We start from the raw sequence: 26,725 nt of genomic DNA, 5'->3' as shown, positions 1-26,725 counted from the left end.
AGAATGACTGAGACGTGGATGTGCTTGGGGCTACAGGGGACCAGTGGGTTTATTGTGAGGGGCTAAGAGAGGTAACATGCTCTAACAGCTACATGAGACAGTTGTGCAAAAGTCCTGAAGATGATGGAAGTTTATGTCGTTTATTTATCATTCAAAATCTAACTGTGGACCTTCTTCCTCCAAAAGCTTTCCAGCTTCTGGGCTGACCCTACATTAACTTCTGTGTCAGCAACTTTCATTTACTTTAAGAAGTCTTAATAGTATCAACACTATTTCATGAACTCAGCACAGGACTGAGTGTTAGGGGACATTCCAAGTTTACTCATATTGACCTCTTTTATGAAGCTTGTGTAGGCCCCCTGACACAATACCTCCATAGCAGACACCTACAAGAATAATACTGGAGTCTACATCTCAAATTCTGGCCCAGTCTTGCTTTGCGCAGAAATCAGAGTGTGCATAGCATGCAGCACTGAGAATGGGCAAGTGCCTGCCTGGCTGCCTGAGCAAGGTGACGGAGAGGCTGATGCCCAAGAGGCATGCTGGGGTTTGTGAAAATCCATATGGGCCTTTAGCACTTTGTCCCAGCCCTCTTATTTTGTTCCTTCCACTGCAAAAGGGTTCGAGTATTAAGAGTTCGCATTTCTAAAATTTCGTGCCAAAGGGTGGCATTATTTACCTCAGAATTTGCAGACACAAGTATCTGCTCCTAGAGACAGTTAATGCCTGTGGGGCCCGATCTTGAACTAGCAGTAACGCCAGATACGACACATGGTTCTTCCCGAAGAGCACAAAACGCGTAGTTTTTGACCCAAAGCCAGTACACGCTTGCCCGAGCATGGGTCTGAAGCAGGACTGCGCTGCGGACCGCTAGCAGGCAGAGGCATTCAGCCGCCGTTCCCGCCAGCGCCACGGCGATGCCCTGCGCACTACACTTCCCAACATGCCTCGCGCGGGAGCGCACTCCCGCGAGGGCTGATCAGCCACGAAGCGCGGCTGTCCCGCCTCCCTGCAGGACGCGTTTCTGATTGGCGGGCGCCTTCCGAATGACGCTTCCTCATTCGCGGGCCGTGGCTGCCGTTGAAATTTGAAATCCTGTGACGGCTACCGAGCGGGTGCTGCCCGGCGGTGGCTTCAGCGGTGGGGAAGGTTGAGGCCGCCAGGACCCGCGTACCGCCTCAGCCGAGCGTCCTGCGGGCTCGCACCTGGGCCCCGCCGGCAGGTAGGGGTCCTCTGAGGGGGTGTGGGGAGGGGGCTGCTCCCATTGTCTACGGAGCTGTGGGCTGCCCCACTGAGTTTGGGAGGGGGCACACAGCCTCGGGGACCCCCTCTGTGAGCAGCTTGGGGTGGTGTGGATCTGGGGGGTGAAGTGGGGGCAGGCTCGCGGACCTCCCTTTGTGAGCTTGGGGTGGTGCGGGGCTTGGGGGACGCACACACAGGCCCAGGCCTTCCCCGCCCCCCCCCCTCCCCCTTTGAGCTTGGGGTGGTGCGGGGTCTCAGGGACACTTGTGAGCTTAGGGCTAGGAGATTTGTGGGAAACTTTTGTGAGTTTGGGGATGAAGTGGAGCTAGGAGCTGGGGGGTAACGGAGGGGGCGGGGGGTGATGGAGTGGAGCTCAGGGGCTCCTCAGGAATTCGGGGGTGAGGTGGGGCTCAGGAGGACCTCGGGAGCATCTCTGTGTGTTTTGAGGGCGATGCGGGGCCGGGTGGGCGCTCTGAGGGGATATACGCGGGCACTTCTGTGAGGCGGGGGGGACTCCGGGGCCGAGGGAGGCTCTGGTAGCCTAGCGGCTGGGGGGTGTTGGGGGGGCTCTTGTGGCCTGGAGAGATTCGGGAGCACTGGGAGCACCCGGTGAGCTGGGGGGCTGCGACAGGGGCGGTTTGGGCTTTTTTGTTTGGGTTTCTCTTGCGCCTTAAAGCACGGCTAGGCGCACTGATGGACAGGGGCGGCGCTGCCCGGCCTCGCCGCTCCCCCGCTGCCCTGCCCGGCCCGCGGAGGCCCTTCACCGCCGACTCCCGCCCCGAGCGGCGCCTCCGACTCGGCCACTGAAGGCCAAGGCCACCTTTTGTTCCCTCGCAGCCACTTGCAGGCCCGAGTGCCTGTTGCGGGGGGTACCGAGGCCGGCTCGGCTGGGGCTCGGCATCTGCTGCCTCCCAAGCTTGGTTTTGGCTAAAGCTGCTGCAAATTCCCCTTCCCGCACTGGTGTATTGAGAGTCGGGGGAAGGTCGTGAATATGAAAGAGTCGGTTAACCAGACAGATTTGTTCTGAGTTGAGATGTTTGCACTAAAAAAAAAGTAGTCAGCTTTGTGTCACTCTGTATGGAAATATTCACAGCCTATACTAAGTTACTTTGTCAGTGAGCAAGTGTCTTGCATCTTGGCTCCTGGCGAAGTTCAGAAGGGTAATTAAGTAGAAAAATTCCATCTTTGCCCTGAATGTTCAGTGGCACGTTTCAGGCATTAGAGACCAAATTGGTGTTTTGAATGTTGTGCCCCAGTGTTCATGAAACAACAGGTAGTTGCTATGAAGCCCTCAATTTACATACAACAGGTACCTGAGGCTTAATTATCTGATGTAATTGAATTTTATGTTCATTCTCAAATACAGAATGACAGACTGCTGCTTGTGTGCAGATAAATATGCTTCTAAAACTAGGAGCAGGTTCATTTTTTTGAACTTTGATAGGCCGTAGTGGAAAACTTGCTGCCTTTCACAACACTTGCATGCCTTAGACACTGACCACTTCAAACAAAAAGATGTCTTGAATAAAGCTTCCCTTTCACTTTATCACAGCTGCTAGCTAACAAATTTTTAAATACAATTTAGATCAAATCTTGATTGCAAATATCTTAAATGCTGAATTACTTGCAATAATTTAATCTTAGAAAGGAGGTTTTGGGGGTTTTGTGGGTTTTATTTTTGGATTCAGTATCTAAAATGCTGGGCAAAAGTGGTGTAGGTATATGGTGTCAATTTACTGGATATTTTAATGATCTGAATCTGGTTTAGCAAGGGTGTATGAGTAGCTCAATGACAAACCTGCAAAAGTATCAAAACAAACCTCCCCTGCTTATGAGGCTTGTTTTAGAAGGTGTTGACAACTTTGTCCTGTCCTTGGCTTTGTTTCTAAAGTAATTACAGTAAACAGCAACAGTTTTTAAAGATTTACTTGACCTGTTGTCTCAATTTTAGTTTGGAATGAAGGAAAGCAATGAAGTTCACTTCAAGTTCTAAAAGTTGTTAATGTAAAAATGTCTATGTATGAAATAACTTGGGCTAAAGTATCAATATGATCAAGAATAATGGAGGAATGAAGAAATAGCTAATACAGGCTTGTTTGCTTGCCATTGCTTTTGTAGCCATTGTTTGCATTCCATTACTGATTAGAAGTGCTGTTGTCAGGCTTGCAGACAGAGCAGCTAGTTCACTGGACAGTATGAAGCAAATTTTCCCATAAGGATTATTGTAACAGTTGGAAAACACATATGGAGGCTTAAATACAGAAATTTGAATATATCAGAGGTATATGAGACTGAAAACATAATTTAAAACTTTCAGTGGGAGTGTTCTTATTACCTCTTTATGACAATGAAGACAATCATTTGAGGTCTTCCTCGGCTTATTTCCTGGATTAATCTTGACTACATGATGGAGGACAGAAAAACAAAGTAAGGATTAGACTTCTGGTCAAGTTGAGCATTTGAGATCACTTGGCATGGTTATTCATTGCAGAAAGCCAACATCTCCACTTGATGATGCTGATTATCTTGCAGAGGTGGTACAAGATAACACATCAGTTCTTATGAAGGAAATTGCTTTGTTAACAGTTTGTCAGTTAACTAACTGCACTTCTCAGGGGTCATACTTCATGGACAGTGATTATGCCTTAACAGGCCTTCTGTGCTCTGGTACTTTTTGGTGGGGTTTTTTTTGCTGTTTTAAAGAAACAGCAATAGCATCACTGAATATTAATGTTAAAGCTTTAAAGAACTGCAAAGGCTCCAATGGGAATGAAAGGCTGACAGAGTTAAAGTACCTATAATGTGCTGGTTTGCCTGGCATATTTGAAATGTGTTCCTTCTCCAACTTATGTTCATCCGAAATCTTAGTTGTGATGCAGGCTTTAAAGTCCTTCACACTTGAAATACTAGTAAGATTAATCAACCTCTATGGTCTACTAAAGCTTGTGCATGTCCAATGCAAGAACAAAATTAAAGAAATACCCTTTTAATTTTATTTTCTTTCTGATTTGCATACCAGTAATGCCTGTGCAGCAAAAGGTTCTCAAGTACTGTGTCTCTTACAAAAGCAGCACATGCTCAGACAGTGTAGGAAAATGCCAAATGATTTTATTCAGAGCTCTGATCCTAAACACACCCTAACTAACAAAGTTTGGTTTTCCTGTTTGCTGATGTACAATGTAGTAATGAGACAATATGAACAAAATGGAGAATTACTGTCATCTGCCCCTTGCAAAAGCTGTCATTTTGCGTAGCTAGATGCACTATTACAAGATGCATGACTATGTCACTACAGGCTTTAAGGGGTCGGAAATGAAAAAACTTGCAGATGGTAGAGTTCCCCTTAAAGGATGGGCAGCTTGATTAGTAAGGATATAATGTTAACTGTGGAAAGTGTAATATCAACAATTAACTTCTCAGATGTCTAACAAAAGCAGAAGGCCTATGCAGTGCTGTGCTTAGATGCTTTCAGGGTCTTTTGAAATATACCTTTTCATATGAAAATATTTAGTATTTCTAAAACTTCTTTTGAAGCTGTTAATCTTCGAGAGCAAGTGGCAGGCTTCCAACTTCTTAAACTATCTGAAAGTGCATCTGGCTGACCACACCCTCTCATTCATGCAGATGTTATATGTGTTGATGTTCTAGAATGAGTCTGCAGATTTTAAATGCAGAAAATGGAGAAAATGGAGCAAATGTCAAGGATGACCTAACAGCGGAAGACTCGGGCTTTTTCTTTGCACCAGAACCTACAGGGAGACCTTCTATTCTATGCCTGTCCCAGAAAGAAAACTTGCCACGAAAAAGTGTGGCAAAAGCTATGAAGGTAAGGTAAACTTGTGCTTTTGTGTTGATTATGTTCTTCTATGATCTCTGCTACTGAATGCATGTGTTATTTGGAGCTTGAAAATACTGTGGTGTTCATGTTCTACGTTTTTTCTCCCCTCCACCCCTTTCTTAAAGGTAACATTTCAAACTCCTCTAAGAGATCCTCAGACTCGAAAAATCTTAAGTCCTGCGATGGTGGACAAACTTGACACTACTTTCATGCTTGGTGATTGTAGTGAAGCCTTGGTGGATGATCTTTTATCTGTACCTGTCAATGTTGAGTAAGTAATGTATTCACCACTGGTAGTACTAGCTATGTGGAACACACTCAAGTGACTTTTTCCCCGTTATAAACTGCACAAAATTAATGTTGACTATGTTGACACTGATGCGCTTTTTTTAAAGATAAAATTTTCTCAAAAGTAATGGCAATTATATTGATTGTAATATTGAATACTGAACTCTAACTTCTCAGTAACTGGTTTCTTAAAGCTGACTTATGTATAAATAGCTTAAGGGACACCTTGGGCAGAGAACACGAACTTTCCTACGGTAAGGTTTTCATGTGAGACTACAACTACTCTGAAGCTAAACCTTAAAATTTCTTCTCTTGTATGTTAAGTACAGTTTTATCTCTTAAGATTTTTTTTTTTTCTCTATAAGGTAAATCTTCTGAAGGGTTAGCTTGGATTGACACCTCAAGTCAATGAGTATTAAGATTAAAGAAGATCTAGCGACACAAAGTGAATATAACATCAATCCCAAGTACAAACAAGTTTGTGCACCTTTATAGTTTAACAGCCTGTGTCTAAGTGGCTCATGGTAGCTGTCTAGAGAAGAGCATGAAGTCTGCAGGGTTTCAGTTTGGGGTTTTGCAACTGTCCTTTACTAGAACTATTATAACAGGTTACTAATACAATGTTATTTAATAGGCTTTAATACTGACTTTTTTTAACCCCCTTAAAAACTTGTATAAGCATCTGACAACTGTAATTCCCAGTGACAAGAAATCTCAGATCTTAGCTTTGTCTTCTGCAAGGAAATACATCCTTTTGCTTGTTTTTATCTACCCAATACTTTCATTTGACCATTATTGTTTTTGGGAAGGGAAGAAGGAAGAAAGATGGGAACACTTAAATGCTCTTTAAATGTATGATTTACTTCAACTGTTAACTTGCATGTATCCTCCAGTTTAGAAAAGTGCTTGTGAGCTAGCTACCACAATTAAGTGACTTAGTTGCATTTAGGCCCCAAACTTATTGCTCACACAAATAAATGAAGATTTAGTACATAAAAGGTTCAAGTGAGTTACAAGGGCTAGCACAGAATTGGTTTTAGTGAGGGCATAACTATGTGTGAAGACATGCCTTTACTTACTGTACGTGTCCTTTCTACTTTTTAAAATGCAAGGATTTGTTTGTAGCAAATAAATTTAAGCACTAGGTGTTGCTAGTCACGTTTGACTAGTGTCAAGTAATTCAAGTTTCAAGCAGGTGTCTCACTCTTGACTGGCATTTATTAGGTTAAACACTGAAGGAGAATGGGAGGGGCTTGAGCAGTTGAACCAGCCTGGGGCTGAGCTATTGCAGGGAAGAGGCACTCAGACGGGTGAGAAGGACTTCCTGAACTCTTATCTCCTGCCTTTGCTTTTGGGTTTATCAAAGTGGTGTTTTTAGTGTGTGACTTCTATTCATGTTCTGTTCTACAGCAGATTCGGATAGCAATAGAAGTAATAAGTTTACAAAGGGGCAAAACAATGGGAGGAAATCCTGTTTCAGGAAGTCATGTTTTAACTCTCAGCAGTCTGAGGCCAAGCCTCTGAATTTGAGTAGGGTTTGGGGAATCGAAGTGGAGAGTGGTAACTTGTAGAATACTCGGCAGCAGTGAGTACACAAACTCTTTAACCTGTTTCTTCTTCTAGAGAATCTTATTTTTCTATTACCGGAGAAGTATTTTCTTACGTACCACTTGGATCTCAGATCTGCTATGGTACAGAGTTTAAAGTGCCTGCAGTCCAAGTTCTGTTTTGGTATGTAGGCCTTCATAGATGAAATGCTGGTGCATACTTTGAGGAGAAGAGTAGAGACTAGAATGGGAGGACCTGAATCATGACTCAGGTTGGTCCTAGACTCATAGAGGAATCTACATGAAGATGTGCTACTAGTTGTGCCTGTGTTTGAGCTGCTTACTGTTAGTAAATATTCCTAAGAAATGTATATTTCACTGTCCAGAGAAACGGAAATCTGCTGTAGTGAATAAAGCAGCAGTCTCCAGCAACGGCTGGCATGAGGTCACATAGCTGTGTAGAAGGGGTAGCTTAAGAATACAGACTAGTTTGAAGGATTGATCTCCCTATAGTTCATGTGTACCAGAGCTCATAACTTCTGTTTAGGTGGCAGCTGAATTCTTGCTGTTACAATATTCTTTTTGCTGCCAGCAGCCTTATGTCAAAAAAATCAGATTACTCTGAGTGTGCAAAGCTACTTATGCAAATATATTTCTGAAGATGACTTCAAATGATGTCTAAAAAATATAGCATGTGTGATCCTTTTTTTTAAATGCAGCACATGTCAACAAAAGCCTGAAACTGGACCGAACAATACAGTGATAAATACACAAATGCCAGAGAAGGTCAGCACAGCTCCTTACCCAGATGATGAGATGCCAGTGAAGAGTCGAGGTTCCTACAATATTGATTTTGATAACTTAAATGACATCAATCCTTTTCAAAGTGCAGTGCAATTGCAGCATTCTCCTGGAAACCTGCAAAAGTCTCCTGTAAGAGTATCTAGCAGCCCTGAGAGAACTTCTGAAATAAGTAGTGATTCTGTTCTGCTGGATGATACAGCTCCTTTTGCTTCAACCACAGCAAGCAGAGACTGCCCAAGTGAAGAGAAGACTCTTTCCTCTGGAAAAGAATCTGTACTGAGAGAGTCAGAGTCTAATAAATCAGAGTTGTCCCTTAAGCAAGGAATCGGTGACTCTGTGAGGGATGTGAAGTCTGCTTCCACAGGCGTGAGTCAAATTGATGATTCGGCAGGCTTAGAAGAAACATCTACACCTGCTGTGCAGTTATCTGGTAACTTGGGTCCCAGTGATACTGCTAAAACTGGGGAATCAAAGCTTCAGAATGTTTCAGTAGCAGAAAAAGCCTCTGTGGATGAGCTGGCTGTCTCCGAAGGGGAACCTGCAGAAAAGCCTGGTGTCACCAAGGCGGGACCAGTAAAATTGGAATTTGACTTTGATAATACCACTGTTAGAAAGCCACCTCTGAAGAAACTAGGTAAAAGACTTGGAATTAAGCCACCTTCCAAAAAAATTCCTGTTACCAAGACAAAAACGGAGAAAACTGAAGTGCAAAATAAGGGTCATGTGGAAGGTGAAATCCCTGTTCCCAAAGCATCTTATAAGTTTGACTGGGACAAACTTGATGATCCAAACTTTAATCCGTTTGGAGGAGGCTCTAAAATTTCCAGCTCACCCAAGTGTTCTAGCCCTCAGAAAGCTCACCTGCCAGACGAGGAGAAGGATAGTATCTCATCAAGAAGGGAGCCTCCTTCAGTGGAGCAGGACAACAGACCAAGTACCTGTGAAAAAGAATCCAAAAATCTGTAAGTAAATCTAGCTGAATGTAGAAGCACCTTGAACTAACGTGAGGAAAAGATAGCTAGATGTTATCTCTAGCTACTCCTACCTCTGACTTAGTCTGAGGCTAGCAGTCTCTTGCATGTTGCCGTTGCAACATATTGTGTTTAAAAGTTAAAAGATCTCATCAGGGAAACCATCCCAGCATGGCTAGCTCTGGGAAAAAGATGTACTTAAATATGGAGGAATGAGAGGGAACAGGCTTACGTGGGAAGAGCATTAGTACCTTGGTCAAGTGTCTTTTGTCAGTCCTCCAAGACTAGACTGAAATGTTAAGAACTGACTGAGTGTTGATGTCTTTCAAAAAACAGGTAAGTAGGCAGCAGCATCACACATCATACATCCTGTGAAGGGACTAGGCAATTCTGTTCTCTCCTTAGTGTCCTGGCTGAACTTTGAGGTACTGTTTCTTCCACACATGTTCTTGGTATCTGAATGCAGTCTTCAACAAAAAGACCTGTGCATTTTTTTGGCACCACATAAAACTTTCTGGAGAATAGAACATGTTGTGTTGCTTTTCCTAGGAAGTCTAACTAATGAAATGTCAGCATTACTTGCGGATAGCCAGGTATGTGCTTACCAGAACTAGATTGGCACAAAATGTTAATTTGACAGGAATGTTTGCTCTCTTGCTCCCTGTATTACATGATCAGCTAGTGTTTACCAAGGCAAGAAGTTAAGTTTGTGCTGTCAGCAGTAGCTAAAATATTAGGCTTCACTACTGAAGTTCTGTGTTTTACACCAGTAACCACTGCATTACTTTGGAAAGAGTAGCAGGCTGCTTGTAATTCTGTTCTTAAAGATAGGCTTTTTTTTTTAAAAAAAAAAGCTTAAGAAATGGAAATAGAGTGTTAAGTGAATGGGAATAAGTGATACTGCTGTGACTTTCTTCTTCCCAGATAGCACTGCTTCTGATTGAGGAAGGACTTTGTCATTTAAGTTGTCATCAGGCAAGCCAGTGTATTTACATCCCTACCTTCTGTAAGACTTGCTGTACTGTGGCAGTAGAAACTCTGAAAGAAGCTTTGTTCAATGCTTCAACGTATCTGGTAATACAGAGTTCAGAACTGTCTATGGCTTGGATTTTAACTTTTTTCTTTTTTCTTTAGGGAAATCAGTAAACAGAATGTGGTAGAAGACAAACCCAGAACTCAAGAAGACAAGCCAGGAGTTCAAGCAGAAGCTGAACTTCCAGGAGAGATAGCCATGGTAAGGTATAGGAAAGGTAGCCAGTTCTTCCCGAGTTGTTCCAGGAAACAGTTCTTTGACTTAACCTTATCAAACCCATGTTTGATATTTTGTCTAAGAATTAGTGGGTTTATGTATCTTCAGCAGCTCTAGAATGGGTATCAACTGTGCAGACTTGTCTTTTGAAGGTAACATCAGACAGCCAAATTGGTGCCTTGGTGTTTATCTTTTTTGATCAGCAGTCACATATAAGGGCAAGCATAAGGGTGTGGACTCTAAAAAAAGCGACTCCTTTATAATATGAGCTGTACTCAGTGTTGTTAGTTTAGTTTCTATGCTTGTGAACTCTTGGTTTATTACACTGACTGCCCAGTTGGTTTATGACAAACAAATTTGATCATTATTGTGATCTTTTTACTGTTAAAATATTAATTTAAATGGATTCTGTTTTTCTCATCAGGAGAAACAAATGAGCCCATCTACAATGTCTCTAGCTAATGTCCTCTCTCAAGATAATTTGGTTTCTGCTGACAGTGGAAAAAAGTCAATGTCTGCAGAAGAAATTAAACCTAGTTCCCACAGAACTGAAATAGCAGCAGTTGAGCAGACAGCTAACACTAAACCTGAAGAGCTCTTCAGACCATCGTCAGAAGGTAAGGACACTTTAAAACAGGCTGAAAAGATAGTGTTACAATATCTGTATATGTATTTCTCTGCTTCAGTTCTGTCATTTATTCTAGTTTTTGTCTCATCTTGCTCTTCTGAAAGGAATGTAAAACCTATAATGACTAGCAGGGGTGGGAAATGTACCTAAGCATACTTAAAATTTTCTCTGGATTAAGCTAAGTTCTAGAAGCCGACTATTAACATTCAGCTGCCTGGAAGGATGAAATTTAGGCTGGTACAGAAACAATTTTAGAGTTTTATTCACAGCTTTGTGTGCTGAAATTATTTCAAGGGACCACTTTTTCTGGTAATAAAGACCTTCAAAGTTGAGAGCACTAGAGATAAGCAACTGCTTTCTGTATTTGAGTATTATAGATTATTGCAGGCCTTAGCACTACTTGAACACTGGCTTCATATTGCAGTGTGGATGGTTGTTCTGGACTTGCATGCCAGTCTTGAAAGCTTACTGCATAGATGTGACAACTACCTGGAAGGGTTATTCCTTGTAGGATGAGCTAATGATTTGACTGCAGTGCAGTCTGTTACTTACCTTAATATTTCAGTGGAATCGGTGTATTGAGAAATGGCTATAACTTCACTGCTCACATCTGAGCTGTATGCGAATTTTAATGGGGAGATTGCCAATGAGTAGAATATCTGAATGTGTGTATGCTGTGTGTTCTTTAACCATAGAACAGCAAAAGTTCTTTAACAGTGTGATAAATTCTACATATCCTTACTGGTATTTGGGGACAAATGGAAGCTGTATTTTTTGCTTAGCTCAGAAATCTTTGCCTGCCTTCTATGTTTTTTTTAAGGCCCAGATAGAAATACAGTACTAGCGAATGAAAAACTTGGGCTCACAAGATGGGAGCAGGGATTTATTTGCTTTATATACGTACCTATTTGTTTGCACCTGTGGGTGGCTTCACTATAGACAATATGACAATATTGCATCTTCATTGTATCATTTCCTTCTTTTCCAGTTCTAGGAATGGGCATAGAAATAGACTATCTGGAACAGTTTGGCACTTCATCAGTGAGTATGGTGCTTAAATGTTTGCCTCCCTGGAAGAGGGGAGAAGAAAGGAAAATGAAACTGTCAAGTCTTAAATGTTTTCATAAAAAACTTCACTTTGAACTTGCCCACAGAAATACAGGTTCTGTTCCCAAGGAATGTGTCAATGAGGCTGGGCATGGTGTGGTGGTAGAAGGAGATGTAGTTATAAGCAATTTGGCTAAAGTCAGATGTCTTTTGCTTTCATTTTGCAAAGGTGCTCTTTTTCTTTAGTAGCAGTGAAACTGAGATGGCTGACATTTTGTCTCTCTGATTGCCAAAACTGCAAGGGCATAGCATAATGCTTTGAAAGTGCAGGATCATTGTTTTGAAAATATTTTTTTTCAAAGTTCTTTTGTTTTATGAGCAGTTTCAGGAAATTTGTCTCTAAATTGGGCACATCATGTTTTAATCAGTTCAGCTTAGTTCTTTCTCCTACTTTGGTCCAGAGTGGGAGTGGCTCTGCATATACAGAGAGTACACACATTGTTTTTGATCATGCTGTGTTTGTCCTTATTGTATGAGCAGAGACAATGACATACACTGCTTATTCAGCTTACAATACTATCTTTCCCTTTCAGTGTTTTCTGCTTGTTTTGAATAGTTCATATGTGTTTGCCCTTTTGGTTCTGTCTGTGAACAGATTGAGCTCACTTGATATTACATAAGGACTTAAGCTTGTGGGCACAGAGTTCTCTTACGTAATTTCTTTCCAGAGAACAATGCTCTGGTCACTGAAGAATAGGCTTACCCTCTCCCCAGAGGATTACTTGTGTGTGTGTCATGCTATGAAGCAGCATATCTGCCAGTTTATTTCTCTTCCCTTAGTTCAAAGAATCTGCCTTGAGGAAACAGTCGCTGTATTTGAAGTTTGACCCTTTGTTGAGAGACAGTCCAATTCCTGGTACTGTTGAAACAAATACAAATATCATGACGGCTCCACTTCAGCGTGGGTATGTGTTGAACTGGTCTAGGCTATAGTATGTACACTCATAGAATTGTTTATATTGGAAAAGACCTTTAAGGTCATCAAGTCCAACCATTAATGCAGGACTGCCAAGTCCACCACTAAACCATGTCCCTAAGCACCACATCTACAAGTCTGTTAAATACCTCCAGGATGGTGACTCAGCCACTTCCCTGAGCAGCTTGCTCCAATGCTTGACCACCCTTGCGGTGAAGAAATTTTTCCTAATATCCAGTCTACACCTCCCATGGCACAGCTTGCAGTTTCCTCCCGTCCTGTTGCTTGTTACTCGGAGGACAGACTGATGCCCAGCTTGCTACAACCTGTGAGGCAGCTGTAGAGAGCAATAAGGTGTCCCACTTCAGCCTCCTTTTCTCCAGGCTAAACAACCCCAGTTCCCTGAGCAGGTCCTCATCAGACTTGTTCTCTACACCCTTCCACCAGCTCTGTTGCCCACCTCTGGACATGCTCCAGTGTCTCAGTGTCTGTCTTGTACTGAGGGGCCCAAAACAGCAGGATTTGAGGTGCGGCTCACCAGTGCAGAGTACAGGGGGATGATCACTTCCCTAGCCCTGCTGGCCACAGTATTTCTGATACAATGTTGTGTTGAAGTGCAGCCTTTCTTTGTAAAGCTCTTGTATGTTTGTTCATTTTTAGCCCTGTTGCTGATTTAAGTAAATTGCTGAAGGAAACTGAAAATCCTGCAGTGAATCTTCAAAGTGAAGACAAACCAAAAGGGCTAGATCTTCTGGGAACATTTACAACTTCTGTAAGGGTGTTCAGAATTATCAGGTTTCATGTTGATACTTCAGGAAAGGGGCGGCCTAGGTTATGGACTTAAGACTTACACGGATATTGTAAGGATTGCAGAATGCTTAATGCTTATTTAAACTGTTATCTTAAAAACCAGCTTGGATAGTCACATAAAAGTTGAATTTCTTGATGTACTTGTTTTCTTAAGTATTAAAAAATCATTTTTGTGGAAACTGGTGGCATTTCACATGGTCTAGGAGAATTCGAGCCATTTTTAGAATGCTTTAATCAATCTTTTTCATTCAGCTGAAGCCACAAAAATAAGACAAGCTTGTATTTATTTTAATAGCACTGCTGGGATGAAAAGCACTATTTTGATTAAACTCGATGCTCTACAGTCTAATGTTTATAGTTTGAACAGCTCTTATGTACAGATCTGCACACAGCAGTTCATCCTGAAGTGGTGCTTTTTTACTAGCGAGGAACAGTGTGGTGTTACCTACTTTGTTTCCAATAGCTATAATTGGTGGATAGCAGTTTGTTATGCCTTGTAGATATCTTTTAGAAGTATGTAGTTATCTTTAAAGTAAGAAGGTTACGGTAACAAAGTTACGGAAGTATTTTTGGTGTTAAGTAAAATATTTTGACTTAGGTAATCTGCACACAGCTAATCAATGGCATGAAAATGGGAACCTGCTGAAACTGTACTCTTTGCTTCTCACAGGACACTGGTCCCGTAATTATAGATTCCCTGACTAGCGATGTTCCTCCACTCCCTATTGCTGCTTCGGCAAACAGTGCAGTGGATGCTATTATCGATGTGCTAAAATATAGCCAAAAAGACATGGATGCAGCTGTTGAACTGGTTCAGAGAGAGGTATGGCGAACCTTCCAAAGCAGAACATTGCATAGCCTTTAAAGTCCCTTTTGTTTAGATTATCTGGTATAAATCTCTATGCTTGGCAATTCTTTCCATTATACTTGACATAAGCACTTCGTTCTAAAGAGCTTGCTGTGCACTTGATAGGAGCTGTAGGTACAGAACTCCTCAGAGCTAATACCTAAGGAGGTATGGTGAACTTCAGTATTAGCCAGGTTCTGCCTTAGAACTGGTAGGTATTAAAAAGCATCTGTTGTTGGATGGAATGGTTAAGCTTAATATTGGTGATCTGAATACCCTTTATTTAACTGGGCAGGAAATAGCCCTTCCTACCAATGGGAGGGAGCAACTTCTTATAACTATTTCCTTAAAACAACATAAAACTGTAATCCAATTTAGTGCAGTGATCGGTTTTTTTGTGGGATGGGGAGGCAAAGCAGTATGTCTGGCTAATGAAAATGAGTGAGATCTGGAGCTCGCTCTGGAGGAGAAAGATTAGTGGGAGAGAGTAGATTAGTGGTAGTTGGGGGATTTCAAGCATGTTCTGTAGCTACAGAAATTGCTTTTGAACCCCTGATGTCTTAATGATACAAGAAGAGCTATGTATCCACTCACTTCAGAAATTTGAGTACTTGATTCATTACAGATTCAGGATAATGAATGTAACATTACAGATACTAAATGATGTAAGAGGAGTACCTAAGCGTAACCCCCCCTTAAAGCTAATCATGTAACTTCAAAATTAACTTCAGAAGAAAATGGAGCATTTAATATACCTAGTCAGGAATTTTGCAGGTACTGATGTGAAGGACACCCAGTTATTCTTTCAGAGTGAAAAGATACTCACTTTTCTGGGAGTAACTTTTGCTTTTCCTCATTTAGGAGGACACTTTTCCTGTACTAGACAATATGCTGGGTAAAACAAGTGCATCTCTGGCAGTGGACAGCTCTTAGTGAATTGATCTAAAAGGAAGACTTTCTATAGTAACAGGGAGTAAAGCTTGTAATATTTTAAAAACTGGTGCTCTAATCTCTTCTTTCAAAGAACTATTTTAAACATGCAAACATAGTTGTAGCGAGACAGGTGTGACTGGATGACTCCTGTTGTGTGTCACTTAAACAACAACAACAAAAATGTATGGAAGTACTATATTAACCTGAAAGGAAGGCAGGCTAAATCTTAGATTACTTTTTGCTGAAATAACTCAGGAGTGGGAGATGATGAAAAAACTTTTCCTTTTTGGGAAAATACAGCACTTCATGGAAGCATGCTTTTTTGGGTTTACTAAAGCATTTCTGTTGAGTTTGCAGATGGAAGTTTCCATCTTCATGTACTTTTGCTTTTGTAACATCTGTTTCTAGCCTAACTGCTGTTAATTCTTTCTCTTCATAAAATTTTGGTACCTTTTTAAATTTGGGCCCCACTTCCTGTCATATGAAATATTACAATACATTTAAAATTACCCTAAATACTGAAAATCAGTGTATTTATCTACTGTGCAACTTTGAGGGGGGAATCGGCAGTAATCATGTACTCTGACCTTCTCTTTTTTAAAAAAAAAAAATTCCAGGCAACTTTATGTATTTTGGGCCTCTGTCTTCAAGGCCTCCCATGCTACAGCCAGCTGTCAGTGTTATAGCTCTGAATAGAAAGCCCAGGACAAAATTAAGGTTATGGAGTTAGCACAAAGCATTTGTGCTTATACTTCTAATACTGTTGCTGTGGACTGTGCTTTAATTGAGCTAATGGGAAACTAATAATGGCTATTCTTAAGTGAACTGTGTTTATTCTTAAGTGAACTGAGATGTCTTTAAATTTGGAGACATGGTAGGGGGAGGATTGAGTGTTGAATATGAATTACTCCAAACAGCAGCTTGATCTTGACTAGACTAGACCTCTGGTATTTGTGCTTTCCTGTGTTAAAATTAGCAGATGTGTGGCTTTTTTTGTCTACCTTGTAAATAAAATGAAACATGTATCTTGAGAGAACCTAATGGGCCAAGGAACGTATATGATTAAGAACATAATTGGCCAATGATGACATCTATGATTAAGAGCAGGCGAGAGGTTGGCCTGTGGTTTTGCCATCTGAAGAAACATTGGTAATATTGACTGGAAATCATGTATGTGAAATGTACCTATCAATCTAAACTTGTTTGACTCAAATCTATAAAGAAACACTTAATTTTGATTCTGTTAAGCAGTTAGAACTTATTTTTCTCCATATCAAGTTACAAGTATACCTAAGCTGCCCTTCAGACTGTTCTGAGTATCAAATCTTGTATCTCTTCCTGTGTGATAAATAAAGGTTTACTTTTCCCCTGAAAGGTTCAAAAGAAAGAGCTGGAAACTCAGGAATGGAAAAAAAAGTATGATAAGCTTCATATGGAATACAAGGAAATGGGGTATGAATCTGTCCTGATTTTTATATCTCCTTGTTTATTCCAGCTGCTTTTTCTAACTCTATGTTCAACATTTCTTTTAATGTTTTTTTTAGAAAAATAGTTGCTGAGTTTGAAGGTACAATAACACAAATGATGGGTAAGTTCCATATTTATACTTTGAATGGCTTGGGGTGAGTGGGGCATGCTTAGCCTAAGGTTAGTAAGTGGAATTAGTACTCTGTCACTTCTGATAGTATTAATATTTCAAGTGCTTCCAGGGTGAGTGTAAGGTTTCAGACAAGGTAGTTAGAATAACGTATTTATGAAGACATGATATCACTTGATGGGTAATGATGACTTCCTGAATTAGGCAAGAACACAACTAACTTATTTTCCAGTGGAGTGTGAGCTGTTGGTTTATTAAAACTGGCACATCCAGTTGTCCGCACCTTCTGTTTAACTGTTTATTATCTGACCTCATTCAAGTTATGTCAGTAGGCGTTCTTGCTGGAAAAATCTAGCCTTTGCTTCAGTTAAGTTTGTGGCCTCAAAGCTAGACAATGGAAGATATTCAATAAAACTCTTGTTGCATGAGTGCATTCTCCTAGTTCAAGGCTGAATAGCCAAATCTATGCCTTGCTTAATAAGGAGACTGAACATCATGTCAGGTTTTTTTGTGCTTCTTTAAGCCTAGTTTAAGGGAAACAGCTCAGGTGTACTAACAAAAGCTTGTCCTGACAGAGGTTACTAAAAGAGGTTGCAATGCTAGTTTGGCTTGTTATACTAGATCTCTGCTAGATATAAAATGCATTCTATTTTACATATTTAATGAAAACGAGTATTATTGAATTCCTTGCTTCTGTCATGACATTTGAGGCTCCTGTTACGGTAAACTTGAGCATAGTATTTTGACTACGTTGCAGGAGAAACATAGCTTTGGGCAGCACCTTATAATCTGTGTTTAATGACCTTCGGGTTGGTGTGAAGCAGTATGTAACAAATAAAGAGAATATGGCTGCTTCCTTAAAAGCAAAGATATGGTGTCCTTTCAAAGGAGAGGCTACATTGAGACCCTTTTTTTTAGTTTAGGAGGAAGACTTGAGGGTGTGGGAGTTATCTGTGGAACTAGTTTTATGCTAATGCAGTAACTACTATGAGTGTAACCCTGTTCATTCTTCAGAGGATGCTCAAAAGCAGAAGGAATCGTCAAAGAAAGAGATGCAAAGAATGATGGAAGAGAAGCAGCAAGTTATTTCAGATCTGAACTCTATGGAGAAATCTTTTTCTGAACTCTTCAAACGATTTGAAAAACAGAAAGAAGCGCTAGAGGGTTACCACAAAGTAAGATGCTATAATGCAAATAATATCCTTCCAAGACAAATGAGGCTTAGTAGAGAGGAAATGATGAATTTCTAGAGCAGCCATTAATTTGCTGGTATAGGCACTATATGTAAAACCAGGTGCTAAGCTGTTTATTTAAAGAATTTAAAAATTACTTGTTTGTTATATTTGGTGCTTGGCTTAAAGTATGGTAATGACTGCTCTGTTAGAACCCAAAGTTACTTCAAACAGAAGAATGAGCTGTTTCTTGCTGCATGCATATAATTTTTCTGTTGGTCATAGAGGCACTCTTGTGTAGCAACTGCTGTATAAGGGCAGCTCAGTTCCCCTATATATTGAGTGCATGCTGAAGAGGATTTGCTGTTACAAGTCAAAATGATAGTAGTTTATTGGGTGTTCTTCAGCTTTGTTCCTCCAGTCTCTGAAGATGCTGCAGAATGCAGGCCTGAGTTTACCAGTTTGGGTTTATTAAGCTAATGAGCATATGCTGTGGCTTCTTGCTGCATAAAATGCACAAAAATTGATTCAGTTGGTGTTCAAAAAAGTGCCTTTAGATTTTTTGCCTTCAGTTATCCTTTTAATATCTCCTATTTATTCAAGCTTAGAACTAGCCTGTTATAAGTTTTGTGGTAGTCTAGGTTTGAGAAATGGGCGTAATGTCTGTGTTAAGTCTTAAGCTTCTGCTTTACTAACATGTCAGGCTTCATTTTCCTTTCCATCTCCCCACCCTAAATTTGGAAGCCCTTTCCTTAGCACAGAGTTAAAGCATCACTTGAAAACAGTCAGGAGCCTCAGCACTTGGCTCAAACAGTTCCAACTAGCTATAATAGCTAATAAAGTAAGGTGTCTTTGCCTACCAAGATGATTTTCTTGCTGTTAATGTTGGATTAATTTGTCAGGGTCCAAAGCCTGAATCTTTCCATGGATTCTCTGAAGTACTTGGATTCCTAGCTATTCTTGAGACAACTGCAAGCTAAAACAAAGTTGAATTAAGAAAAAAAAAAAACCAACCCAAAACGCACACAACTGCTTAGTGATGTTTCCCCTTTATTAAAAGTTTGCAGCCAAGTAAACAGTATACCAGGAGGGAAGTGGGGTGAATAAATCTTATTTTGCAAAGTTAAGAGTTGAAAGGGGGCACTTTAGTCCCTGTGTAGGTCTGTGGGACTTCAGTTGTTCCTGTTATTCTGATGAGCAAGTATTGCTACTTTGGTGTAGTCACTCCATTTGTGGAGAGACTCTTCCATCTACTAGCACATAAAAAGCTAACTAAGCTGCTTGATTTTGGGACAGAATGAAGAAGCTCTGAAAAAATGTGCTGAAGAATACCTGGCTAGAATTAAAAAAGAGGAGCAGAGATACCAGGCACTAAAGGCACATGCTGAAGAAAAACTGCATCGGTAAGTACCATGTCAAGAAACCAAGTACTGGTAGTAAATACATAGTTTTCACAGTTGCTGCAGAATGTGATGCACTAATACCAAAATTTGGCTTAAAATATTTTTAGTTTGGGGATTGATCCAAAGTACAAGCATCTAGTGTGATTCTGTTAACAGTGTTGCTGTGCTGTCTGAAGCACGTGTAAACACAGTCTTGCTTCCATTTCAGAGCAAATGAGGAAATTGCCCAGGTACGAAGCAAAGCTAAATCAGAGACTGCAGCACTACAAGCCAGTCTCCGCAAAGAACAAATGAGGATCCAGTCTTTAGAGAGGAGCCTTGAACAAAAGGTTAGTGAAAATGCCATGGCTGAATTTCCAAGTTATTGCCTTAGACTAGGTCAAGAACTATCTTGTACTGGTGCTAGAAGCAGGCATGCTAACTGCTTGTTTTGGTGGCTGCTGTCCTGGAAAGCTTTGGGAAATAAGCATTGAAACTTAAAGGCACAATTGTATGTCAAGACTCATCTGTATGTTTAGATTATTTGGAGCAAAAGGTTTGTTCCCATAGGTAGTGCACAGAAGTGATCAATTCAGGCTGCTGTGTCAGGATGTTATCTGACCTTCTGAATGAGATGGTGATCTAAGAATTAAGCATAGATTCATAGAATGGTTTGGGTTGGAAGGGACCTTCAAGATCATCTGATTCTGTCCCCCCTGCCATGGGCAGGGACATCTTCCACTAGACCAGGTTGCTCCAAGCCTTGTCCAACTTGGCCTTGAACACTGCCAGGGATGGGGCATCCACAGCTTCTCTGGGCAGCCTGGGCCAGGGTCTCACCACTCCCACCATAAAAACTTCTTCCTAATACCTAATTTAAATCTACTCTCTTTTTAGTTTAAAGCCATTACCCCCCTTGTCCTGTTGCTATGGGCTGTACTAAAAAGTCTGTCCCATCTTTCTTATAATCCCCTTTTAAGTATTGAAAGGATTAAACATGTCCCAGAGCTGAATCTGGGAATGAATCTTGACTGTCTGGTTCAGCTTGTTTGTAAACATGATTTGTAAGCTATTAGCACTGATACATGCTTTTGTATGACTGAACTTTCAGTACTGTTCAGGCCATTAATCCTTGATTTTGATGTTGGTTTGTATTGCTTAAATAAAGTCTTAGAAAGTGCATCAATTTCCTTTGCTAGAATGCTTCAAAGGAAAACTTTTTGAGGGTTAAAAGTCATGCATGCTATTAGCTTTACTGCATCATGGTTGTATCTGCCAGCATTGAAGACTCAAAAATAGATAATTGCTGACACATTCCCGTTGGGGAGAAGTCTCATATTCGTGTTAGTCTTCAGGCTTATGACTAAGGTTTGCATAGCTGAGGAACCAGTAAGCCTGTAACTGGAGAGATGAAACAAGCCATCTAATACAGAGCTGGTTTTATTCCTGTTATAAATACAGCAACATCTAATGTTAAGAACTCTAATTGACCATATAAGGAATTATTTAAACTGGAAATTATTGCTGTATTTCAGTTATCAAAGCGTCCTCTGAGTTGTCTGTCTTGTGAAGATGAAAATCTAAACTGTCACTATCTTGAATTTCAGTGTATCTAACAAAAAGACTTTGAGTCTGAAAAATCTCATCTCCCTAGTTGTCTCCATGTATCATGGGAAAGTCTGTGGAAGTAAAGACAGTATAATTTCCTTTGGCTCTTGAGGCTGCCATGTGACTCTCTACAAAGTAGACTGTCCTTTAGAGTAAATTTGCATGTGTCACTAGTATGTAAATAGACTTTCTATTCCTTATGTTGGCAACCATGATTTGTCATGCCTCAGCTCACTCTGGAGGTCTTAGGCATACCCAAAACTCACACTTTTTCTTTTTTCCCCTCATCTTCAACAGGCTAAAGAAAATGATGAACTGACAAAAATCTGTGATGACTTGATCTTGAAGATGGAAAAAATTTGATAGAGGAACTGTCTTGTACATATGTCTAGTGTCTCTGACTTCCTGTCTTGTGTTCACTCACTTTTACTTTTATGTGGGGAAAAATAAAACACTTTATTTGTACTTGTCTTGCTTATTATTGTCTGTATCTTTTTGTGCAAAATTTCACTGAAATTCAGTTGCTGCTTGCAGTAGGTAAGTCTTGCATTACATTTTCGCATGTTGCTTAAAGGAAGAACTTCCAATTGTCTTGCCCTCAGTCTTCTCCCTGTGTAAGAACATCATGGTTCTGTACTCATGACCTGGCTTTGGTGAGGGTCAGCATGGGCCACATCTCTATTTTGCAATGCCTGCTGTCTCACATGAAAACATTCTGGAGTCACAAGATTGTAATAAAACCTGACCTGTCGCAAATGCTATAAGGTATTCAGTGATGTTAAAAAAAAATAAAATAGAACTTCACTTTGTGAGGAGCGGGAGTGATTTGTTTTTGCAGACAGGCTAAGCAGAGTACTGAACAGCAGGACAGATAGCTTGCTACTCTTATTTTCATGGTTTCTTCTGTGTCATTATTCTGTCTGATGCTACTGAGTTTCCCGTTGCCAGTTAAAAGCTTTCTGCCACCTGCCTGTAACAGTCTTGAGAGATGTAGGCTGCAGGTCACAGGTTAGGATGAAGTCGGCTTTAATTAGGGCAACAATAGTCATCTGTGTCTGTTAAGTCATAACAGCTTAACAGGATTGTCTTGTTGCAAGTTACAGTGTTTTATTTCTAATATTAATGGGAGGTCCTTCCCCTCCTTGCCTGACTAGTAGCTCTTCTGATCAGAAGGGCTGTTGCTGCTGGGTGTGCTTGTGGCCTTACTTGGAGCCCTTCCCTCGTATGGAAGGGTAGTTAGTCTGCCAGGGCAGGTGGAAAAAAATGAGCAGCAGTGCTTAGGAGTCTGGGGTCTACTCCTCAGTTATGTAGCTACTGCTCAGTATTGCTAAGTGTATTGGCAACTGTAGCAGGAACACCCTACAGAGTGGAGCAGGTCTACAGTTAATTAACATGCTTCACGTTCATAGTATGTGGGGTTTTCTTTGTGATTTTTCCACTAACCTGGGAGAGTTAGGTGTTATTACCAGTAGCAACAATATTGAATGCCTAGCTGCCGCAGAAGTGCTGCTGTATCTTTGTTTTGTAGCTTAGGAAAGTCCCAGGAGTACCAGAGAAAAATAATTGTAGAACAGTGTACAAACCCAAAGTTTACTCCCTGCCTCAATGTCAGATAGCAGGGATTACTCTGGACTTTGTCCCTGTGTATATAGACTTGATCACACAGATGAGAAATCCTGGTCTAGCATGTGAACTGTTGCCCATGTTGTTTAACTAGGGAAACTGATTTCTATTAAAAGTCTTCAGTGTTGGGGTTGCAAGCTGATGTTAGCCTATAACTAGATAAGGTTCAGCACACAGCCGCAAAGGTTAGGATTGCTTTTTCCTCCCTGGTGGATCACATCTCAGTGGTGTGAGCCAGACAAACCAGTCTTTGGGAAAGGGTGTTGACTGGATGAAACTGTTTTGCAGTGGATTAGTGTGCTGTGCAGGGTCACTGTGTACATAATGCATAAAGAGGGGGGGTAGAAAAGGGCAGAGCATTTCAGCAGAATCCCCGATTAGATTACTGCAAAGCTGAACTTGCATTATGAACTTGTAAACTGGCGTTATTGGGGAGAAGCCTGCAATGCTAAATCTTTCCACAAGATGTAGCTGCTGCTCTTTGAAAGATTAGACTGGGCTGTGCTCCAGCACACGGCAGAGCTGGACACTGACTAGCTTCTCTTCTCCGGTTAAGCTTAATGCTGATAAGAATTGTGTTCATAAACTCCTGTTGGAAAGGATAGAGAGCTACAAAGTGATGTATGCCAATGGACTGATTGTAAATAGTGACAACGCTGTCTGGAGGTTTTGTGTTACAGGTGCCAGAGTATTACACCACTGCATGCACCTTTAGGCAACTGCTGCACGAGGGAACACTGAGATCTTCCTTACCTTCCTTTATTTTTTCAAGGTAAAATGTCTAAGATTCCCTCTGGCTTTCTACCATATTAATGTGGAATATCGCTGGTCCGGACGTTTGCTGGGTGAAGGGAGAAGAGCTGCTAGGTGGAGAAGGGAAGGGGAGACTCTTCCAACTGATCTTTTGTTGCTTGAGTATAGCAGCCTTAGACATCACTGTCCCCAGTCTGTTGATGGAGGTGGATACAGCAGAATTCCAGCAGAGACCAGCATACCAGATACAGGTGCCTGACAAATCCCATTGGATCTGATACCAGGCATGTTATTAAGAATTACGCTTCGGTGGTCGGGTATTGTCTGTTGGCATTAGGTAATGGAAATGGCACTTCAGTGTAACGTGGAAAGCCAGCACGCCACGTTCCCGTGTAATCTGTGAGCACTGCCTGTGAGATCTGCTTGGGGCTCTCCTGTTTGCTGGTTGTGTCGGTACTTACAAGGAAGCTGACAGTGTGTTAAACCCAGTGCTTGAATGGAGATTGGTATAAATGCCCGGACGCTGCAGAGGGCAGTTCTTGAACATGTGAGCTCCCAAGGCTTAACTTCAAGGCATTGCGTGGTTTTCAACCTTGGTAACTATATTTTTCTTGCCAAAGGCTGGGGGGCCAGGAAGGCCTCTGCATCTTTAAAGTGCTTAAAAGGGTTGGCTTATTTTTCCCCTGCAGTTGCAATATGTACCTCCAATTTAAATTTTTACAGATGGTGTGAGTGTTTAATATTTTGTAATTCCTGGCTGAAAAGTACTGTTTAAATGTTACCTTCCTTATTTTAAGGAATTGTGCTTGTCATTACTATCCTTCTAATGATGGGCAATCTCCTTCAGAAGAATTCTTTACAGCATACAATATAGATGGCCAAATGCATGTTAATGAACTTGGGTGAGCTGTTGTATGTAAAAATTATGTGTGTTTCAGTGGGGTTAGTATGCACTTAACCGAGATAACAATCAAGCTGGTTAGTTTGTTACCTGATTGCCACTTACTTACTGGACCTCATCTGATGTGAATTGGCCTCTCTGCGAGCAGTTAATAGGAAGGAAAACTGATACTGCTTGGTTTTATTTATTATTTGTAGAAGGATTACTAGGTGCTGTACAAATAGGATGACAGTTGTTCTTCCAGACAGCTTGTTTCCAGTTCAAATATGTAGGAGAATGTATTTTATTTCAGAGCTGATTAGGGTAGATCAAAAGTACTGAATCTGTTTGTGTGGTTTAACAGCATTGGTGTGTTGCTGTCAAGGTTTTCCACAGGTATGTGCTTTTAACACCTTTTCATGGCATTTCTTGGGTTCTCCAGGAAGTCTTGAGGATACACATCTGCTCTTGGACTCTTCTTGACCATACTACCATGCAGGCAATCTGTGCCAGATACCTGCATTGATGTTGGTCAAACTGTTCTGTGATGGGACTTTCTCTTCTCTTTGGCTTCCAAAGCAAACAACAGTGTAGCTTTGCCTACAGAGCCAAAAGTCACCTTTCCAGTCATTTCCTCTCCTGTTCAGCCAAAACCAGTTTTCAGCAGAACACTTGTCATGGTCTGAGCACAGATTTTAGTCTCTTGCATAGTTAAAGACTTTGATTTAGAAGCTATGGCTTAAACCCTGCAGGGCTCAGGGAATGTCTCCAGATTGATCCTAGAGTCGGTGGGCTGGATTCTGACCAACTTTCTAGTCCTTTTGTGCTGTTCTGACAGAACAGAGTAATTAAAGAAATGTCATAGCTTGACATGAGGGAATTTCAACAGTCATCTTGGTGTGAAAATGAAACTAGATAAGGGCTGAATCAAACTCTGAGGTTTCAGCTGGACATCTAAATGTACAGCTTCACTTCTAAGGTTGCAATTTATGCCTCCAAAGCAGGTATAACTCATCTCTTTCCCCTTCATGTTGTGAAAATCTAAATTGTGTAGAAGAAAAGCAGAGAAATAATGGACCATCTATTTTCCTTCACTTGGGAGGACAGATTTATTACCTGAACCAGAAAACAATAGAATGTCTTAAAGCAGAAAAGGGAAATTAATACTGTTTTTCCATTAGAAAACAAAATTATAGAGCATTTAACTTCAGCATGCTGTCTTTGGCTGTATGAGGAGCAGTCTGTCTTTTCAGAAGTCATTGGATCATGACATGACTAATCGTTTTAAGGTTTTGAAAGACCTGTGTGGTTTTGACTTTGTCAAGTAGATCAGTCACAGCATCTACTTTCTTAGAGATTTCTTTTCCTTTCCAGTGTGCCTAATGCAGACAAACTAAATCTCTGCAGGAGTGAAGGGGAAGGAAGTTCCTTGTGAGTTTTGTCTTATTTTTGATGATAGTGCCAGTAAAATTAACTGCAGTTAACATCACATTTTTGCTTTTCCGTGCTTGCTGCCAGGTTTTTGCCAATGATGTTTGAAAGTCCCTCCAGTAGCTTGCAGCCTCAGAACCTCTGTCAAGGCCCTGACTTTTCTCTTGAGAGTTTCCCAGTGGTGGTGATCTGCTGTCCTTAAGAGGGTTATGGTGTAATTTTATCCATATCCATGGAGTCTCTCTTAGCTCTTGGCATGCAAGAGGACAGTCCCTTGGCTAGTGTCACCTGTCAGAGTGCTACAGGAGTTGATGGAGCTGAGGACCAGCTTGTCTGGCTCTGTGAGGTATATCTCAGTGGCTCAGAAGCAGCTGTGACCATTTAGTGGGTCTAACACATGTTACAGGTTGCAGCAGAGCACCAAGCGTGCTTGTGTGTTGTGTGGCTTATTAAGCTTGAGGAAAGAGCTCCTGAGAGCATGAACATGTGGCGAATCTTCTTCCCTGCATCCCTTTAAGTGTACTTAGACTTTGCAAGGCTTGGGGTGTGTGCTTCCAGAACTCACTTCCATACTGCTGTAGTCCCAAACCTGGTGGCTGGCCCTTCTGTACAATACCAGGGTTGACTTCAGACTATTGTGAAGGAAATGTTGTAGGATGGTATGGAGCTATCTAATGAATCATTTAAACTTTTTTCTTTATTTTTCTAAGCTTGCTGAGCAATATTGCGTCCTGGAGCCCAGTTAACTTCTTTACTTTTTGATTTTCAACTTTTTTTTTCATGTCCTAAAAATAAGATTGCTTTATATTGTCTGATTTAAGTTGATCCTCAAAGAAATAGTTTCCCTGCAGTGCCGTGTCATCTTTTCTATTTTTTTTCCAAGCCAAGAGCCTATGTTGCTGCCTCTCAACACAAGTAAATGTTGTGCTTGTCAAATTCAATCAACCCAATTCCTTTTGTACAAGTTCTTCAAGCCAGTTCTGCATTGTTTCCTCTGGGGAATGCACTAGCCAAAAAGAGAACAAAGCTAACAGAAAGGTGATGCTGTCTTTGGGGACCACGCAGCATGTATTAATCAGTGTGAATAGGCTGTGCATCC

General features: G+C 41.1%; 1 protein-coding gene across 4 annotated transcripts; it reads left to right on the top strand.

The window, feature by feature from the left end:
* The first annotated feature begins 1,065 nt into the window (after positions 1–1,065).
* TACC3 (transforming acidic coiled-coil containing protein 3) lies at positions 1,066–21,404 on the top strand. Of its 4 annotated transcripts, none has more exons than XM_056344014.1 (16): positions 1,066–1,222; positions 4,891–5,068; positions 5,206–5,351; positions 7,635–8,681; positions 9,825–9,924; positions 10,364–10,556; positions 11,556–11,608; positions 12,455–12,579; positions 13,251–13,362; positions 14,071–14,223; positions 16,556–16,632; positions 16,725–16,768; positions 17,792–17,952; positions 19,246–19,352; positions 19,561–19,681; positions 21,237–21,404. In XM_056344014.1, the coding sequence occupies exons 2-16, from the start codon at positions 4,892–4,894 to the stop codon at positions 21,300–21,302; spliced, it is 2,682 nt and encodes an 893-aa protein (XP_056199989.1). In that variant the 5' UTR covers positions 1,066–1,222; position 4,891; the 3' UTR covers positions 21,303–21,404. The 4 variants fall into 4 exon arrangements, with proteins under 4 accessions (XP_056199989.1, XP_056199997.1, XP_056200005.1 ...); XM_056344022.1 differs by having other exon boundaries at positions 1,090–1,222; positions 4,867–5,068; XM_056344030.1 differs by lacking the exons at positions 1,066–1,222; positions 4,891–5,068; positions 5,206–5,351 and adding an exon at positions 6,603–6,678.
* The last annotated feature ends 5,321 nt before the right edge of the window (positions 21,405–26,725 follow it).

This window comes from Falco biarmicus, chromosome 1 (genome assembly GCF_023638135.1).
Source record: "Falco biarmicus isolate bFalBia1 chromosome 1, bFalBia1.pri, whole genome shotgun sequence".
Lineage (NCBI taxonomy): Eukaryota > Metazoa > Chordata > Aves > Falconiformes > Falconidae > Falco > Falco biarmicus.
This window is presented reverse-complemented; position numbering and strand designations above follow the sequence as displayed.